The sequence below is a fragment of the Bos javanicus genome, chromosome 20 (assembly GCF_032452875.1).
Source record: "Bos javanicus breed banteng chromosome 20, ARS-OSU_banteng_1.0, whole genome shotgun sequence".
Classification (NCBI taxonomy): domain Eukaryota; kingdom Metazoa; phylum Chordata; class Mammalia; order Artiodactyla; family Bovidae; genus Bos; species Bos javanicus.
The window spans coordinates 65,411,203-65,431,921 of record NC_083887.1 but is presented as its reverse complement, the minus strand read 5'-3'; the positions used below and the strand labels follow the sequence as shown (position 1 = coordinate 65,431,921).

At 44.5% G+C, this 20,719-nt stretch overlaps 1 protein-coding gene across 1 annotated transcript in view; it reads left to right on the top strand.

Annotated features, from left to right (window-relative positions):
- ADCY2 (adenylate cyclase 2) overlaps positions 1 to 20,719 on the top strand; it is a 456,832-nt gene that overhangs the window by 110,646 nt on the left and 325,467 nt on the right. Inside the window, exon 3 of the mRNA XM_061393890.1 lies at positions 10,106 to 10,267. Coding sequence (XP_061249874.1) covers positions 10,106 to 10,267 — 162 coding nt within the window. The remainder of the gene's footprint in view (positions 1 to 10,105; positions 10,268 to 20,719) is intronic.

Below are 20,719 nucleotides of genomic sequence, written 5' to 3'. Positions count from 1 at the left end.
GCTTCAGAAGCTGTGGCCGGTGGGTGTAGTTGCCCTAAACTAAAGGGCATGTGGAATCCTCCCAGACCAGGGGTTGAACATGTGTCCCTTGCATTGGTAGGCAGATTCTTATACACTGTGCCACCAGAGAAGTCTGGTATTTTAGTTCAAAATAAAATTTTCTGTTCAACTCAGTCGCTCAGTCGTGTCTGACTCTTTGCAACCCCATGGACTGCCGCACGCCAGGTTTCCATGTCCATCACCAACTCCCGGAGCTTGCTCAAACTCACATCTATCAAGTCGATGCCATGCAACCACCTCATCCTCTATCATCCCCTTCTCCTCCCGCCTTCAATCTTTCCCAGCATCAGGGTCTTTTGCAATGAGTCAGTTCTTCGCATCAGATGGCCAAAGTATTGGAGCTTCAGTTTCAGCATCAGTCCTTCCAATGAACACACAGAACTGATCTCCTTTAGGATGGACTGGTTGGATCTCCTTGCAGTCCAAGGGACTCTCAAGAGTCTTCTCCAACACCACAGTTCAGAAGCATCAATTCTTTGGTGCTCAGCTTTCTTTATAGTCCAACTCTCACATCCATACATGACTACTGGAAAAACCATAGCTTTGACTAGACAGACCTTTGTTGGCAAAGTAATATCTCTGTTTTTTAATATGCTGTGTGGTTGGTTTGACAAAACGTGGTCCACTGGAGAAGCAATGGCAAAGCACTTCAGTATTCTTGCCTTGAGAACCCCATGAACGGTATGAAAAAACAAATTTTTAGTTCTAAACAAATCAGACTTGCAGACACACCCTGCTGCCTTTATGTGAGTGTCAGTCAGGAAACAAATGAACAAATTTGGAGATTATCCTTCACTTCCAGGGATGTGACCTGTTTTAAGAGCAAGGACCGCATATTATCCCTGATAGCGAACAAAATGCCTCGTATATTGTAGAGTTAAATACTGGTGAATCAGTGAATATGTGAATGATGAAGAAAGGAAGAAGAAACATATACGTAGATGGATACCCAGGTCCAAACAAGAAAACAGGAGAAACAGAAGGGACCGTGGAAGGGAAATTAGGAAACTGCGTTAGTCATCACTGTCTCAAAGTAGGAGCTGAGGATTTGGACAGACAGGGCTGGCGAAGACAGCACTCTGCTTTTGTTCCCCTAGGATACCAGGCTTTTTTTTTTTTTTTCTACATCTTACTATTCTCTTTGTTCATGCTTTTAAAAATGTATGATATACCTCCCACCTATTTTAAATTAAAAAAAAAAGGCACAGTGAAGGTTATTGTTTTACCTCTGATTCCGTCATTAATCTCTCTTAACTCTGAATAACATTTTCAGCAGAAGAATGAAAGCTACCCTGTGATTCATGATTTCATCAGTACTCTTTGGAGCCCAGGCATTCCATCAAGGAACATAATATGCATTCTTTCCCTTAATAATATAACATTTAAAGAAATGTTTTCATATTCTGTAAAGATGGAGTTGATATGCAGAAAATATTCTTGGCCAAAAATATCTTTGGAAGAAAAATAAAAGCTTTTCTATCATTGAGTCTTCAAGGTGTCCCAGAGTTTTTATCCTGAAGGATGGTCATTAAGGATGTTTTAGAATAGCATAGAGTTAATTTCCTAGAACTTCTAAGCATATTTTTCATAGTAAGATGGAGTTCTCCTTGAACTATGCAGAGTTCAATGAGAGATACAACTTGATGACTCAAATGGACAGTTCAGTTCCTTCCTCTGAAACGAGAGATTCCAACTAGAAAATCAAAACAGCAGAACTGGGCAGTGACCACAAGGAGAAAGGTGTGTCAAATGGCCCAGATGTCACATGTCAGCAGTAATTGCTGGCCTGGGGCTTTTGGCTTATGTAGTAGAAGTGAAGCTGGAAATCATTTCTTAAATTGATCTTTATTTTAAAATAAAATTGGTCTGGAGACTTCAAGAAATAAAATCTAGTAACCAAGGTGAAGATAAGTAATTATTCATAGTTCACTGATTCGTTGATTAAATCAGTGTCTGTTTAGCAGGAGGCTTTGACCTTGTCTAGTGTCTCCATGTAGTCAGCGTACTGGAAATTCTCTGTAGTCATTGCCACAAAAGTGAGAGTAATGCTGACCGCTGAACGCACCCAGGGCCCATCAGATCTGTGTGGCTCCAGGCATGCCACCTGGTAACAGGGTGAGGATACAAAGTCAGATGCAGTAAACTTCTGGGGCTCAAGTGCCCACTCTTCTAGCAAGCTCTCAGGTGAGGCTGCATTAGGTGCAAGGCCCACAGTTAGCAGGTATCTGAGCCCCGCAAAGCAAGAGCTGGTTCAGGGTCATCACTAGTCTGGAGAATAATGGATGTGCCAGAGAGGTTTGCACTTCCCCAAACTGGAAGAACAGACAGTCAAGACTGTGAGTACACCCAGGCAGAAGTCGTCAGACACCCACAGGTTAGCAAATGCACCGAGCACGCAGCTGACTCCGCATGCTCGGCGGCACTGGTTGGACTTTCACGGACGAGGGCCTTTCAGTGCAGCTGTGATGGTTCTCTACTCTCAGGCATCCTCGTTAAATATAAATATAAGGGTTCAAACTCCAATAATGAGAGGAAGTTGTTCAGCAGGGTGACTAGCTAGAGGATGGATGGGGATGTTATTTTAGATGGGAGGTTGGTGGCTTCTCTCTGGAAGGTGATGCTTGAGCTGTAAGCCCTGGATGACAAAAAGCGGCCAGCCAAGGGAAGATCAAGGAAGAACACTTGGGGCAAGAGAGAAGAAAGTGCGGAGGCCCCGAGGTGTTGCAGGAACTTCAGTGGGACCAGTATGGAGGTTCCGTGAACATGGGGTGATGGGAGTTGGGGAGATATGAGGTTGGGGCTTCAGCCAGAGCAGATCAGCAGGAAACCCTATCGGCTTGCCGAGGACTTTGCGTGTTTCTTCGTCTTGTAGAAAGCCAGTGGTGGGATGTACACAGAGGAGGAGCGACAGGTCAGATGGAACATTAACAGAGCCCTTTGAGTGCCGCCAGAGCGTTAGCTGATGCCTCCACCACGTCCTATAACTGTCATTCTCTCTTTGTGATGAGAACATCTAAGATCTGCTTTCTCCATGACATTGATGTCTGTAATACAGTGCTGTGGACTGTAAACACAATACTGTGCTTATTTCCCCAGGACCTACTTACCCTTGAACTGCATGTTTTGCATCCTTTGACAAACGTCTCCCCGTTTCTCCACCCTGGCTTCTGGGAACCGCCATTCCACTCAGTTTCTACAAGTTGGAATTTTTACATTCCACCCAGAAGTGATACCATATGTATAAACAAAACATCGGTGTCTTTCTTTGTATGATTTATCTCACCAGCATAATGCCTTCATGTGTGTATGCTCACACATACGTATAGGAGATCTGTATATCCAGATATGAACCCCTCTCCTTTGGGAAGACCTTGAGAAAGAAAGAGGAGAAAGTTAAACTTGAAAACCAGGGTGATCATAAAAGGGACACTCAAAGAAGCCTTAACACACACTGATGCACTAGCGCTAAAAGTCGGTGACTAAGGATTTCCCAATTAAAGACCGTTTTACACTAAAAATATATTCACACTAAAAAAAAATGTAATAGTGACTCAAAGTAATCTTTATGTAAAGTATGATCAAAGAACAAGATAAAATATACTGGTCTAGGTGAGTTCATGGCAAGGTCAATTGGATCAAGGAAGATGGGGAGATGTCTTTAGAGATGCATGGAGTGAGCAGATGCGAATAGTGTGAATGTGGTTGTGGTCATATCGGGATGTATAATAGAGGTTTTCATGCCGACAGCAAATATTCATGGAGCACCTACGAGGTGGTGCTCACCACTGGGGGCCTAGGCACTGGGTCTCTGCTGTGAGTGAAACAAGTTCCTACCCTTATGATGTCATCTAAGCTTCACTGAGGGAGAAAATGAACAAATTCAGAACTGCTGGTGTTATGGGCTTCCCAGGTGGCTCAGTGGTAAAGAATCTGCCTGCCAGCGCCTGAGAAGTGGTAGATGCGAGTTCGATCCCTGGGTCGGGAAGATCCCTGGAGAAGGGAATGGTAACCACTCCAGTATTCTTGCCTGAAGAATCCTATGGACAGAGGAACCTGGCGGGCTACAGTCTGTAGAGTCTCTCAAAGAGTGGGACACAACTTAGCAACCACAGCAACAACAAATAGGTATAAACAAGTAAAGCAGGTGACGAGGACCAGGGTGTGGAAGGAGTGGACTTGCTGTTTTGTGCAGGGCAGTCCCTGAAGGCGGGTAGGTAAGAGAAAGTGAAAGTTGCTTCAGTCGTGTCTGATCCTTCACAACCCCATGGGGCGTAGCCCACCAGGCTCCTCTGTCCATGGGATTCTCCAGGCAAGAATACTGGAGTGGTTTGCTATTCACTTCTCCAGGGGATCTTCTCGACCCAGGGGTTGAACCCGAGTCTCCTGCATTGCAGGCAGATTCTTTACTGTCTGAGCCACCAGGGAAGCCTAGTAGGTAGAGTGATAGATACTTGATCAGAGATCTGAGTGAGAGGAGGGAGCCTGGGAGAGGGACCACAGCAACATCCCTGGCAAACCCCAGAAGCAGTCAGGAGGCCGTAGATGCTGGATGCCAGCAAGGGCAGGCAGAGGCAGGCAGAGTGGAGGGCAGGGCGGCCGCAAGAGGATGGGCGGGACGTTGCCAGGTCTTGGGAGTTGCCTCTGAGTGAGACAGGGAGCCGCTGGAGACTGTCGGAGAAATGTAAGAGTCTGTATATGCACTGGGTCTAGAAAGAGGTGATATTTCAGCGGATCAAGAAGAGGAGACAGGACCATCTGAGAATGGGGAATGGCAGACCTAGAGGCAAGAGCACCCCAAGCTCACAGTGAGGGCATGATTTGGGTGGGCCGGAGCAGAGGATGCTTGCAGAGCAGGGTGGGGGCGAGGATGAAAACACCTCCAGACCATAAGGTTTCCATGTGACTCTGTGATCACAAGAAACCTTGGAGAGAAGTGTTCAGAGCACAGGGTGAGCCTGAGGAAATGTGATCTAAGGAAAACATGAACAGACTTCCACACTCAGAATCACCAGTCCAGCAGTTGTATGTGGGCTGGATTAAAGAAGGGAGGATGCTGGTGGGAAGTAGACCTGTGAGAGCATTACTTCAGCAGTTGGGGCTTCCTATCATGCTGCAGTGCTAGTCTGTAAGGAAATTCTGGAGTCGTGTGGTGCATCCATTTCTATGGGATATTTTGCTACTGGTAATAACTAAGATCATGGCATCCACGCCCATCACTTCGTGGCAAATAGATGGGGAAACAGTGGCTGAGTTTATTTTTGGGGGGCTCCAAAATCACTGCAGATGGTGATTGCAGACATGAAATTACAAGACGCTTACTCCTTGGAAGGAAAGTTATGACCAACTTAGACAGCATATTAAAAAGCAGAGACATTACTTTGCCAACAAAGGTCTGTCTAGTCAAGGCTATAGTTTTTCCAGTAATCATATATAGATGTGAGAGTTGGAGTATAAAGAAAGCTGAGCACTGAAGAATTGATGCTTTTGAACTGTGGTATTGGAGAAGACTCTTGAGAGTCCCTTGGACTGCAAGGAGATCCAGCCAGTCCATCCTATGGGAGATCAGTCCTTGGTGTTCATTGAAAGGACTGATGTTGAAGCTGAAGCTCCAATACTTTGGTCACCTGATGTGAAGAACTGACTGATTGGAAAAGACCTTGATGCTGGGAAAGACTGAAGGCGGGAGGAGAAGGGGATGACAGAGGATGAGATGGTTGGATGGCATCACCGGCTCAATGGACTTAAATTTGAGTAAACTCCAGGAGTTGGTAATGGACAGGGAGGCCTGCTGTGCTGCAGTCCATGGGGTCACAAAGAGTTGGACACAACTGAGCGACTGAACTGAACTAACCTGAAAAAGTAAATAATGTATCCACTCCTATAGGCTTGGAAAGATGCCTATGGTGTATATATAGTTCAGTGATATAAGCAAATTTCAGAGTAATTCATATAAGAGCATCCCACTTAATCCATCAATAAAACCTCTCATGTGTGTGCATGCATGTGTGCAAGTGTGTATGTATGTGTCTGTATGAGCTTGGTATCAGTCAGGACCATCCAGGCTGTGCTTAGGGGCCCAGGTCTTGCCACCATCAAGGGTAATTGCTCACTCACATGCTCACAGACCCAGGTGGGTCAGTTGAGGGGCTTTGTCCTTCCTTTGCAACCAAGACTGGGAGGAGCTTCATCCAATGTCATGTTTCCATGATTGCCAGGGAGGGAAGGGACTTGGGAAAAGGTGCATTTGGTTTTAAAGTTTCCACCCACAAAGGACATGAATCATTTCTGGTTATGCTTCACTTGTCAAAGCAAATCATATGGCCTCAGCTAATTTCAAAGAAATGCTCAATGCATCTCTACTGATGCTGAGAAGGAGGAGAGGTAGAACTGTCTGGAAATGAGTCCTGATGATTGCCGGGAGTGGGGAGGAAGGGGTGGAATGGGCAGAAGGGAGGAAGGATGCTTTCTTTGGGGAGAATAGGGAGGGAAATTGTGGAAGAGGGTTTCCTACCGAAGGGAAAGGTATTGAGCCCGCCTCGTGGCCATGACAGCAGAGAGGAGCAGTCAGATGCCACATGCTGGAGTTCGGTAGTCAGAAGGTTTTCTTTTTTTTAAGTATGTATGTGAACAATTGTCAGAACTGATTCTCAAACGTTGATGCCTGGATTGATTGGAGAGGAAGGCATCCTGATTCGAACTGAGTTATCAGGTAAGAGGAACAGGTTTAAGAACATAAAGGACAGTCTCATAGTAGGTTTGAAACTTGTGGAGCTTGAAAGTCAAGTGGACCTTCAAGGGGAAGATAACACATGTCTTGCAAAAGGTGGATGCTGGACCAGAGTTAAGAGAAACTCTCAAAATGATTCTGTTGAGATGAGGGCTGTCTCTTCAGATCTGGTGCTCATGTGGGTTTCTGTGCAGTGTCCAGAACTAGATTGGTCCTTCTCTCCTTTCAGGCTTTGGACAGAGACACATCCAAGGGGAATCAGTGGCAGAAATGTCCCCATGGTAACATGGAACCCAAGTGCCTGCATTCAACATTTTGGAGTTTATACCCACCCACTTTTGTAGGTGTGCCAGATCCATTGTGGTTTTACATATGGCCCTATTTGAAGTTGTTTTGGAAACAAGGCTAAAAAAAAAAAAAAATGGAGTCCTTTGGGATTAATAAAAAGTGAGGACTGTCCCACCATGGGTCTTATTTTTTTTTTTTTCAGTATTTTTATTTTTTTATTTTTTTTAATTTCAGATATACACATGCTCCCCATCCTGAACCCTCTGGTACTAGGCTCTCTCCCTCCAGTCTGCTGAATGCAGCTGGGCATCACTCCCTGAGCTCCCAAAACTTGGCTCCTGAAATGCTGCCACTAAAATCCAAAACTTGATTGAATATGGCTTGCTTAGTTGACCTTTAACAGTTTCATTTTGTCATCCCAAAGTGAATAACAGGAGCAACCATATGTATTGGGAAAACCAACCGCCTCTATTTTTTCCATTTGGTTACTGCAGATAAGCTTGCCGCGTGCTTGCATTTCAAAGCTCAAACTGTTAGCAGAGTGTGTATTAATTGAAATCACATTCGAGTTTAAAAGCTGTCCAAAATTAAGCTGTTCAAAAGTTTTGTTAATTTCAAAGAAATACTAAAGGATTTTGCATTAGAAGAAAAACACGTAGTTGCCAAAGAAGTTTGCCTTTGTAATTGTCAATTTTGATACCTGAAAACATTAGTTTAATACCTCTTATAGCATGGCAACCCACTCCAATATTCTTGCCTGGAGAATCCCATGGACAGAAGAGCCTGGCGGGCTATGGTCCTTAGGGTCACAAAGAGTCAGACATGACTGCAGTGACTTAGCACACACGTAGGATATGAGGATTTGGCATAAATCCTACGTGTAGAAATAAAAATACCTTGATTGAAAGTCTTTCCTGTAAAGTTGCTGGATATTATGGATCCCAAAGTAGGTTTAACTTTCTCATTGAGCTGGGATTGGGCAGCAGTTGTTTTTCTCATTCTTGGAAAAAACTTTCCCCTGTAGCTTAGTGGTTCTCACAGAGGCAGTGTTATGCCCTGGAAGACTCCTGACGAGGGCGGGAGACATGTCAGTTGTCACAGCTCTGAAGGCGGGATGTTACTGGCGTCTAGTGGGTCAAGGCTGTGGATGCTGCTCTCACATCCTGCAGTGCACAGTGTCCATCATGAAGAATTCTCCAGCCTCAGGTGTCAGTAGTGCTGAGGCTGACACCCTGCCTAAGAGAATCTGCACAGTTACTTCTTGACTGTAATGCTTGTTACAAGGTCCCGTGACTGCAGGAGGGGAATCGCACCTGGTGTCCACCCAGGCTTCTCTTTGTTAAATCCAGAGCAGAGACTATCGTCCATGTCCTTCATGTGAATTCACACCATACGAACTCCTGCAGAACAGCTCTGCCCCGGCTCTGTGTCCTTCCCACTGTGCTGGGCTTCAGGATCCTTAAAGTAACCTGAGGGCATCCCTCGTTGTTCAGCAGTAAAGAATCCACCTGGCAATACAGGAGATGCAGGAGACTCAGGTTCCATCCCTGAGTTGGGAAGACCCCCTGGAGATGGAACTGGCAACCCACTCCAGTATTCTTGCCTGGGAAATCTCATGGATAGAGGAGCCTAGTGGGCTACAGCCCATGGGGTCGCAAAGAGTCAAACATGACTGAGTGACTAAACAACAACATCAGAGTAACCTGGGTCATCCTGTAACAGTGGGACAAGCTCTTTCCTTAGCCTCACTGGCTTTTAGGGTGAAGACCTGTGTCCTGAACGACACTCACCAAATCCTCATGCTCCCTGTTTTTCTGACTTCAGTCTGGTCTTTTTTCCACTTGATTTATCACCTGTGTATCCCTTTTGATGTTCTGCTGCTTTTGTAATGAAAATGGCCTATTTTATTACCTACTAAACCATTTTCTTTTCCATTCCAAACTTTCCTCTAAGCTGTTTCACATTGATTTTTTTTTTTTATTGAGGTGACATTCACATAACATAAATTAGCCACTTTAAAGGAAAGAATTCAGTGGTTTTTAGTGCATTCACAGTGTGTGCAATATCCAGCTCTGTCTAGTTTCCAGAACATTCTCATCAAGCCCTTTGCCTATTGAGAAGTTAATTCCCATTCCTCCTTGCCACAGCCCCTGCTTTCTGTATATAAATTTACTTATTCTGGATACTTCCTGTAAGTGGACTCATACAGTAAGGGGTCTTTTGCCCTAGCTGTGTTCACCTAACCTAATGCCTTTGAGACTCATCCACATTGTAGCCTGTATTGGTACTGCCTTCCTTTTCAGGGCTGAATAGTATTCCATTGTATGCACGGCCCACATGTCATTTATCCTTTCATTTTTAGATGAGCATTTGTGTTGTTTCCTTCTTTTGAGTATTATGGATATTGCTGTTATGAGCATGTGTGTATACATGTATTTGTTTGAGTACTTGTTTTCAGTTCTCTAGGGTATACATTTAGGAATGGAATTGCTGGGTCATATAGTAATTGTGTGTTTAATCTTTGAGATTCCCTCTCGGGGAATCACCTCTGAGCTGCTTTATCTTATTAATTTCACGTTCTTGCTCTTTGTATCTACTTCAACTAACTCCCCACAGGTGGCAGCCATCCATTCTCCTTGGGTCTATTCTTAAAGTGCTGTGATTAAAAAAATGTAGAGAGTCCTGATATGTGTTCTGAAGCACAGATACTAAATCCTGAGAGTTTAGAACCAGCTTTGCATCCATGCCCATGAGGTGCTCAGATTCACCTAATGTCTGCAGTGATTTGGATGTCGAAACTGAAAACCCCCAAATTTTGAAAAATAACCTTTTTCCCCCTCCATCACAACAGTTAGTCCTTTCTTGGGACCCAGTGGAGCTGTTTGCACCTGCCTTCTTGTTCTGTCATAATATCGTTTATTGAATGGTGGTGGTTCCTGGGGGTCTGTGAAGCCATAATGGGAAGGAGAGAGGGAACCTTAGGAACAGGGATGCTCTGTGACTCTCACTGCCCTTCTTCCCCACCTGCAGGTGTCGTTCTTCCTCTTCATCATCTTCGTGGTGTACACCATGCTGCCCTTCAACATGCGAGATGCCATCATCGCCAGTGTCCTCACCTCCTCTTCTCACACCATCGTGCTGAGCGTCTGCCTGTCTGCAACACCAGGGGCCAAGGAGCACCTGGTCTGGCAGGTAGGTGCACCTCCACCTCTGCACGGGACCTTCCCCATCCCTCCAGGGATGGGGGAAGCACCACACACCTGCCCCAGGTGTGACTGTTGGCTAGTGCCTGGCAGGCGCCCCAGGTCTGCTCTCCAACACTGACTCTGAGTATTGCTAATGGGTAGCCAGTTCCCCGCCCCCTCTGTGGGTGGAATCGGCAGTCACTTAGCAATCAGCAATGGCGAAAATTGGAAATGGCAGTTCCATTTTGCTGATTGATTGTTAAAAGCTGTTATTATGCGTTATAATTTAGCACTCTTATTTTTAGAGTGAAGCAACTTATATAATTAAATTCATGATTCCCTCCCATCTCCCTCTCTGAGAGATATCCAAAGCCCCGTCTTTATAGAGGACAAAAGAGTTCTCTATTTCTTAATCCTCTGGCAAGCCCAAGGACATACAAAATAGTTTCTTAAAATGCTTCAGCAGAAAATTTAGCTTTAGTGCTAAATGGCATTTCCATGAAGCCTTTCTATTTAATTAGTTGAAAGCATTTAAAAAGCCATTTAATTTCCTGTTGTGTACAGTTGTAAACAGGAGGGGCAGTGGTTTGGGCTTATTCTTAACAGTCTCTTTTTTTAACCTATAAAAAGCATGTTTTATTTTGCTCTGTTGGAGTCAAATGTAACAAATGCAGCCTGTGTTCAGAACGCAGTGGATCTGAGAGGAGTGGTTACGAACAGCAGTGTTGTTGAAAAGGGGATTTTAGATGTGGGTCTCTTGAGCCCTGTGGGTCTGAGAAACCAGTTTGTCCTTCACTTGGTGGCACATTTTATTTGGAAACTTGAGGTGGAAATGGAGACCTACCCTTGGGTCTGTAGTAATTGCTCTTAGTTGGAAAGCTTTCCAGGGACCCCTTTTCTCAATACTCCTCTCCTAGTGCTCATAACAAACATGCGTTAAAAGTAGGCTGAGCATTTGTGAGACGTCCTGGGTGGGCACTGAATGACGGGAAAGCTCCTGGTTTAGCACTGCGAGTGTCAGCTTCACAGTGACTTCTTTGGATTTTACTAAGAACTGTCCACTCCAGGCAGCGGAGGAAACACTTTCTTCCCCGTGATCAAGCAGACTAGACACTTATCAGTACCCTGCATCACCAGAGACACACACAGCGGCTGGTCAGTAACTAATTAAATGAAAGAAAGAAGGTGGGTGTTTTATGAAAAGAAATAATCCAGTCATGCCTGGGAAGAGGTGAAAGAAATGCTCCTTTTTACCTGAGTTCCGCCTCAGCTTTTACTTGTTTTTTTTTTTTTTCCTCCATTTCGGAGCCTCCCATGAGGATATTCATGGGACATTCCTCCCATACATTCCATTCTTTCATCCTCCATTAAGTAGAGTCATTAAGCTCCACCTTAGGTGGTCACATGCAGGTCAGGGTGATGGGTATGTTTTATGTAGGAATGAGTACATAATAATTTATGTAATAATATTATGTAACAATAACAATTTGCTTTGCCAGTTTACACTATAAAAATCACTGCAGGAAAGTCCTGGTTACACAGGCAACAGGGCACACAAACATTTCCCAGCTCACAGCATCTTCCTGGTCTCGGGTTACCTTGGAACACATCCCTGAACATTTTGTACCTGTTTCTTCTGCCTCTTCATGAATCAAGGAAGTGTCTGCTGATGCAGGTGTAATAGAGAAGACATCTGGGAGATGAGGATGGTGATTCCTGCCTGTAAGGATCAAATGGGGTTAAAATAAAAGGAAAAAGGAGTGATTTGCAAAGAACCCGGCATCTTTTAGATATCAAGTACTGTGTTGAGTTTTTTTTTAAGCACAGTTATTTTCTTGCATTGGTAAAAAAAATATATGGTAAGGATGTAATCTTAAGTTTTTATTTTCTCAATTTCTAAAACCAACAAAGAAAAATACCTCTTATTGCTGGACAGGCAGAGATAGGATGATTCCAGAATAACAAAAGAATAAAAATTCTTCATTCCGTAGTATTTCATATAAGCATAACATTGAAAGGAACAGAAGAATAAAAGGTCAGGTTTCCATCCCCTCAGAAACAATTTCACAGCGATTTCAAGAGCTGAGAAAGGCAGACTCTGCCAACGGCTTTCAAATGGAAGGTTCATAGGTAAACATCAAAGTAATGAAGTAGAAGAGTTTTAAGTACATTTGGCCACTGCTAGAAATAGAACCTAAAAATAACACTGGTTTGTGATGTGAGGAAAACATTTTATGGACTCCCTTTTATGAAAAGTGTATAAAAGACAGAATGCTGTAGAGTAGATAGTTATATTGCTCTGGAGTAATTGTTTGAAGCAAAACTATTTAAAATAAAGAATATTGCTCTGATATAAAGAATAAGGTACCCATCGATGGGGGCTTCCCAAGTGGCTCAGTGGTTAAGAATCCCCTTATCAGTGCAGAAGACCTGAGTTTGATCCTTGGGTCAGGAAGATTCCCTGGAGAAGGGAATGGCAACCCACTCCAGTGTTCTTGCCTGAGAAACTCCATAGATATATGAACCTTCCAGGCTACAGACCATAGGATTGGAAAAAAGTCACACATGACTGAGCGACTACACAATAACATCCCATCCTTGATGATCAGCGTCACCTTATCTTTAACGCTCCAAAGAAGCAGTGCATTTATTTAACATGGGTCCCTACTAATCATTTTTTGTTTCATTTTATTTTTTGAACATTGCAATCCATTGATGGTATGTGGAAGTGAAGTGAAAGTGTTAGTCACTCAGTCATGTCTGACTCTCTGAGACTCTGCGGATTGTAGTTCTCCAGGCTCCTCTGTCCTTGGGATTTTCCAGGCTAAACTACTGCAGTGGGTTGCCATCTCCTCTAGGAGAATCTTCCCGACCCAGGGATCAAACCCATGTCTCCTGTGTCTCATGCATAGTAGGCAGATTCTTTGCCCTGTGAGTCATTGGGGAAGCCCCATTTTAATGCCCATGTGGCCTCAGACCTGGTCTGCAGATGTACCTCCGAGATACTTGTCCCTCTGATTTTTTGAGTATTTCCTCAATTTCCAGCACAAGTTATTTTGGTCTGCTCTTGTGCCCTCCCTGGAGAAGGCAATGGCAACCCACTCCAGTACTCTTGTCTGGAAAATCCCATGGACAGAGGAGCCTGATGGACTACAGTCCATGGGGTCACAAAGAGTCGGACATGACTGAGCAACTTCACTTTCACTTTGAGCCCTCCCTGATCTGGCTCTGAAGTCAGCCATCTCCCCAAGGAGCCCTGGTTCTCTTTGGTGAAGAACGTTTCGCGGCAAGATCTGGGCTTTTGGTCCTTCCATTGCCATTGGGGAGTCAGGACTCCAAGGCGAGGCCGCACGCTCTACCCCTCAGTTAGTTTTCATATTTGCTGACGTATGAAAACACCATGACTTCACACGGATATTTTCATTTCCAATGCAGCGTACATTTCCTGGCAGTTTTCTGTCTTCACTGAGTCTCTCTTGAAAAAAAGTGAAAGTGAAGTTGCTCAGTCCTGTCTGACTCTGCGACCCCACGGACTGTAGCCCACAAGGCTCCTCTGTCCATGGGATTTTCCAGGCAAGAATACTGGAGTGGGTTGCCATTTCCTTCTCCAGGGGATCTTGCCTACCCAGGGATAGAACCCGGGTCTCCTGCATTGTAGGCAGACACTTTACCATCTGAGCCACCAGGGAAATCCAACAGTGAAAAATATTTAGCCCTCGTGATTCTTCTTTTTTTTTTTTTCTATGCTCCTCAAAGTCTTGCACTACTGTCTCTACATTTCGTGATTCTTAATGTATTCATCTATTCGATGAATCTGTGTGTGCAACCAGTCTCCTGTTTCAACTGTCAGTCCCTCCCCCTCCCCTGTGACTTGGCCCAGCTTCCCTCCCTTCACCCCTCCATCCCCGCCGTCCCACTGCCGGGCTCCAACACCCTATCCACGTGAGGCTGTCCTTCCCCCATCTGAGGCTCCGTCCCCTGTACTTGACTTTGCCCACTGTGGGTGCCCTGCACGCCTAGCCCAGCTTTGTCACCTGCGGTGGGTTTGGCTTCCTTCCTGCGTCACCTGTTGGTACCAATGCATCTTGGCAGCGACTCACCTGAGGGCTTGGCCCTCGGTTAGTCAGGCCGGAAGGAGAAGTACAGGAATGGAAGCGGAAGGGGCTGGGCCAGGAAGAGGAAGACAGTGGGTACGTTCTGGACGGACGTGACTGTGGAAAAGGAAGAGATGCTTTTCGCTTCCTCTTGGTGGTTCTTTGTGCACTGCTCTTGGCCCCTTTTCTTCTCAGTCTTTTCTATCTTTGTTTTGGAACCAGATTTCAAAGAAGAGTTTTTCTGGAATCTAAGATTTTTTTAAGGGAGTTTAGACGCCCTTAATAAAAAATGGAATGCATGGTTTCGATATGAGAGAAGACTTACAGAGAAGCCCATTTTGTACTGTCTGTAAAAAGGATACTTTGTTTGTCTACCATAAACTTAACATAGACGGCAAAAGTTCTTTACAATTCCTGGTTAACACGAAAATACAGATTTTATCTGTATCAGTAGGATAGCATGCATTTGCCTGAAAGTTTCATAAAAGCAGCAAGGAGTCTTTTTTTTTTGCTTATAGTTGTATCCAGGCAAAGGGGAAACTGAGGCAGAAAACAACATGAAACCTCCCACCTTATGCCACGGTGCCTACCCCCTGCTTGGGCCTTGGTGGAGTGGCAGTTATGCAGCCATTAGGCAAAATTAGGGAGCTGGGAAGGGTCTTGCCCCTAGACAGATCAGCTAGTCCATCAGTCAGGAGCCCGGTCCAGCCTGCAGCCCGCCCGTATGTAGCACTTACTTCACCCTGTATATGTGCATTGTGTTGGTTCTTTTGCTAAACTTCTATAGGTCAGCATCACCAACAGCAGGATACTGAGCCATCCTCAAGGAATTTCCAAATATCCCTATTTACACATTAACAATATTGCATTTTGTGTTTGAAATTTACTTAAGTTTCTTACAGTTTTATGTCTGGCATCTTCCTAACACAGTTTGAATTTTCATTTTCTGTATGTTTTAATTTCTCGTGAGAGAGGGAGGAATTTGAATATAGATTTCTTCTGCAAGCAGGTTATATAAGAATCCATATTTATTAAAGAAGATAAGCTGAACAGTGCTTACTGATTTTCCAACAGGGTTACTCATTTTTCAGAGAAATTTTATATACTTTCATGCAGTGGATACTTAAAGGTATTTAAGTTGTGACACAATTTAAAACATTTTAGTTTGGACCTAAATTAGAAAATGTAGCCTGTTATCTGTGGCACGCGTGCAGTTGGGAGTAATGCAGATTTGTTACATAACTGACTCTTTGCCAGTATAATTCAGGAACTGTATATTGGAGTCTGGAGTTAAATTGTATTTAGGATCTAATCTGAGGAGCTCAAAGGAAAAACAGCAGGTTACCAGCTGCCCAGTTTCTGGCTATGGAAGAAAATAATTTTTAGGAATTTGGATCTCTGTTCCTAACTGTTTATCTTTAGAGAAGCTCACAATATTAATATTTTCCACAAGCGGGGAAAAGAGACTGTATCACTGTTCATTTTGTGTAGCATTCAGCTATTGATTGAGCGTGATCCATAGGCTATTTTAACAGGCTCTCCTTTTTCCGTTCTGGAGACATTGTAATTTGGAAGGAGTCGGGTAATCATAGAGAAGAAGTAAAAACAGAAAAGTACCTAATGTGACTAAGTCTTAAAGCAAATCAAGATGCACTTCACAGTTCTGCCCTGGTTTCACCTTCCCATCCTTCCCCCAGCTGGACAGATAAACCCCATTCTCCTCTCAGGGGCAGGAACTTCACAGCATCATCCCGTCAGAGAGTTTGGTAGGAAAAGTGAAGAGCAGAATAGAAATAAGCACTGCCCTGAAGGATGCCAAATCATTTAAAACTGCTCCGGCAATTTTAAGGACGTTTGAGGGAACCCTCCTACACTGTTGGTGGGATTGGAAACTGGTGCAGCCGCTGGGAAGAACAGTACTGAGGTTCCTTAGGAAACTAAAAATAGAGCTACCATATGATCCAGCAATACTACTCCTGGGCATTTATCAGGAGAAAACTACAATTCAAAAAAGTACATGCACCCAGTGTTCATTGCAGTACTCCTTGCGATAGCCAGGACATGGAAACATCCATATCCATTCACAGATAAGTTGGTAAAGAAGATGTGGTCCATGTATACAATGGAATATCAGTCTGCCATCAAAAAGATGAGATGATGCCATTTGCAACAGCATGGATGGACCTAGAGATTATCATGCTAAACTAAGTTACGATAACAGTTATATGTGGAATCTGAAAAAAATAATACAAATGAGCTTATTTACAAAACAGAAGTAGACTCACAGACATAGAAATCAAACAGTGGTTACCGAAGGGGGAAGGGGGGAGGGAGGGATAAATTAAAAGTTTGGGATTAGCAGATATACACTAGTAGTTTAGTTGCTAATTTATGTCTGACTCTTGCTTCCCCGTGGACTGTAGCCCACCAGACTCCTCTGTCCATGGGATTCTCCAGGCAAGAATACTGGAGTGGGTTGCTGTTTCCTTCTCCAGGGGATCTTCCCAACCCAGTAATTGAACCCAGGTCTCCTGCATTGCAGGCAGGTTATTTACCGACTGAACAATGAGGGAAGCCCTATATATGAAATAGATAACCAATACGGACCTACTGTAGAGCACAGGGAACTATATTCAATATCTTGTAACAACCTATAATGGAAAAGAATATGAAAAAAGTATATAAATTGAATCACTTTGCTCTGCCCCTGAAATTGACACAACAGTGTAAATTAACTGCACTTCAGTAAAAAAGAGAATGTGAAACAGACAGGCTTCACGTTGGTGATTACTTGACTGTAATGACGGAGTGAGACCCAGGTTTATTTTCCAAACTTTGTAAGACTGTTTTGAGGGAAGGGATAGAAGAAACAGGTAAAGGGAAGCCCTGTCAGATTCTTAAGTTTGTCTCAGAGATTTGATCAAAGGAGCATGAAAAAGAAGGGTTTCTCTAAAGATGAAAAATGCCATCAATCACCCAACAGCTGTCTCTGTACTCTTCTTGAACTTGTCATCTGAGTTCTATGCTTTCTGTTCATTCAAAGCAATGGATTCATGCCAAATGAGACTCCTCATTAGAGACTGATTAAGTGTTGGCTGAATGGCACATCCCACTGACTGACATCCTAACAGGTGGCTTTCCTTGTACTTTCACAAACCCATGCATGTTTGCTGCGTGATACACAAAGATCTGAGGCTCTGTCTGTTTTAAATGTTTATTTTTGAGGATGCTCTGTGAAAGATACTGATTTCTAGTCATGAACCATCAGTGGTGCTATTTAAAACCCTTAATGGACAATGAAAAACTCAGCCACCCCTATAGGGAGTCACACAAGACAGACTCCCTGTGTACTTCCAGAACAAATGGTGACTCTATTAAGTTGTGTGAACTTGAGAGAATAATATATCTGCAGCTGGACTTAGGGGAGAATTTTCCTGTGGTTCTAAGCTATCTTTAAAAAGTAGAGAGCAGCCCAAGGAGTTGGTACAATGGAGAGAGGATGTACACATAGTCACAGGGAGACATTTCAAGGAGAGACGGGCTGAAGATGCTCCTACTTATATGTAAAGTGAGACTAATGATGATAGCTTTTTTCTGGGGCAGCAGAGATGATTGAATGAGATGATAAATGAAAAGGATTTAACTGGGCCGGGTTCATGGTTAGTGCATCAGTTAGTAATGCTCAGACACTCGATCCTGTCTGACTCTTTGCCACCCCATGGACTGTAGCTCACCAGGCTCCTCAGTCCATGGGATTCTCCAGGAAAAAATACTGGAGTGGGTTGCCATGCCCTCCTTCAAGGGATCTTCCCCACTCAGGGATCGAACCCAGGTCTCTTATGTCTCCTGCATTGGCAAGAGGATTCTTTACCATGAGCACCACCTCAGAAGCCAGTTAGTAAACAATGTTAATAAGAATAACTGCATGGTGACAGACTTAAAACACCCTCATTATGTTATTGGAGTGTAGCAGACTAGACAAGCTGGGAGCAGAAGAAGGGGATGTATTAATACTTTGTATACATTTTTTCATCAATAATCATAGTGTGGCTTCTTTGAGAATAATATACATCAGTTTTTACCTCCCCTGGGAGTTTTACTTTCAGGCTCACAGTACCTGGTGAGAAGGAGGTCCCAGCTGGAGTCAAGCCAGTTCAATTAAACTCCACCCAGCAACCTCCTGAACTTCCCCAGTGACTCAAAAGGTAAAGAATCCTCCTACCATGCAGGAAGCGCAGAAGATGCAGGTTCAATCCCTGGGTCAGGAAGATCCCCTGGAGAAGGGAATGGCAATCCAGTCCAGTATTCTTGACTGGACAATCCCATAGACAGAGGAGCCTGGTGGGCTACAGTGCATGGGGTCGCAAAGAGTCGGACACGACTGAGCGGTTATCACTGGGAGCTGTGAGATCCTGCTGGCCAGACTCTGGGGTCATCACCTGTGGTCTCCTCAGCAGCTCCTGAGTGTCTTGACACAGCTGAGAACAGGGAATGGTGGACAGAGAGAGCACTTTGGTCTCAGGTGGAATCTGGGTTTGGATTTGGTTTCTCCCACTTTATAGCTGCACATTTTGGACTGAAAGATGGATCCCAAGATCCCTTCTCAAAGAAAGACTGGTTGTCCAGCCTTTGAGGGTATTGTTAGCAGCAGACTTTCATATCTTAGTCTCCAGGCTGCCCCAGCTTCACAGAGCTGCCTGCCCAAGGTCAACCTTTCCATGGGTGGCCCACGTCCATAACTGATTGAGTGGGGGTATAAGTCCTCTCTCCTTTTGGCCCAATGCAGGACAATTCTAATTTCAGCCCCAGATTGTCTGTGAGTCTGTCTGGAGTTTTCAGACCTGCATCCCAGCTCAGCTTCTCCCTCTACCAGGTCCCCAGTCCTTCCCTCCACTTAGGGGTTGATCCCAAGGGCACTTTCTGATAAACACTCAGCCGTGTTTCATTTGTGCTTCCTAGAGAACCAAACTGTGACATTGCATAAATTTGACCTGAGTCTTGAGTTGACGCAGTTTTCTCATCTCTGAAATGGCAGCAGTAGCACCAGCTTCCCTGGGTAGTTGCTGGCCTTGGTGCTGATTAGATGACCTGGTGTATAAGGAAGAACCTGTTGTCAGGCTGGTCAGTCCAGCAGCAGCAGGGGTAATGTCTTCTGCTAAGTCTAAATGACCTTTACAGGTGCTCAGATAAATGGAAACATAGACATACTTTGAGAATATATGTTAATCAAAGTCCAAATGATCTCTGGAACGAAAGTTGCATCATACATATCTAGGACCCTCAGAGCCCAGGTCATGTCTGGTTGACCATCCTGTGGTGTGTCCTACGCAGACTAAAGGTAGTGAATCCCATCCTGGTGAGGTGCTCACAGGCCACACTACACTGCTGAGTGAAGCTCAGAAGTTCACCTAATACCTGAGGACCTGTGCTTCTGTAAGTTAATGGAACACCTGATTTTGGAAACCTAAGACACAGCTCGCCGCTTGTCAGGAGTGAGAGGGAGGAGTATGTAGGATCACTTGCCAACTAAATATCCTGAACTCTTTCTCTGGAGTGTCATGTTACCTGGAGAAGCCTACTTCTGTTCCCCAGCCCACCTTGGGGATTGCTCAGCCAATGGTACCTGAATCCACCAGATCTGACCATCCTGCAATTCAGATTTATGGTCCTGGACATGTGCATGTATACAGTTCCATCTCTTTGCATGACTGCCTCCAGCCCCTCGGTTGAGATACTGTATTGGCTTCTTGATGCTGCTGAAAAAATTACCACAAAGTTGGGTACTTTCAACATCAGCAATTTCTTAATACTGGACTTCATCATTTCACAAAAATCAAAACCAATTTGTGGCAGAGGTGGGTCCCCTGGAGGCTCTGAGGAAGAAGGTTTTTGTGCCTCTTTCCTAGCTTCTGGTTCAGTTCAGTTCAGTTCAGTCGCTCAGTCGTGTCTGACTCTTTGCGACCCCATGAATCGCAGCACGCCGGGCCTCCCTGTCCATCACCAACTCCTGGAGTTCAGTCAAACTCACATCCATCGAGTCGGTGATGCTTTCCAGCCATCTCATCCTCTGTCGTCCCCTTCTCCTCCTGCCCCCAATCCCTCCCAGCATCAGGGTCTTTTCCAATGAGTCAACTCTTTGCATGCAGTGGCCAAAGTACTGAAGTTTCAGCTTTAGCATCATTCCTTCCAAGAACACCCGGGGCTGATCTCCTTCAGAATGGACTGGTTGGATCTCCTTGCAGTCCAAGGGACTCTAAAGAGTCTTCTCCAACACCACAGTTTAAAAGCATCAATTCTTCGGCACTCAGCTTTCTTCACAGTCCAACTCTCACATCCATACATGGCCACTGGAAAAACCTTGACTA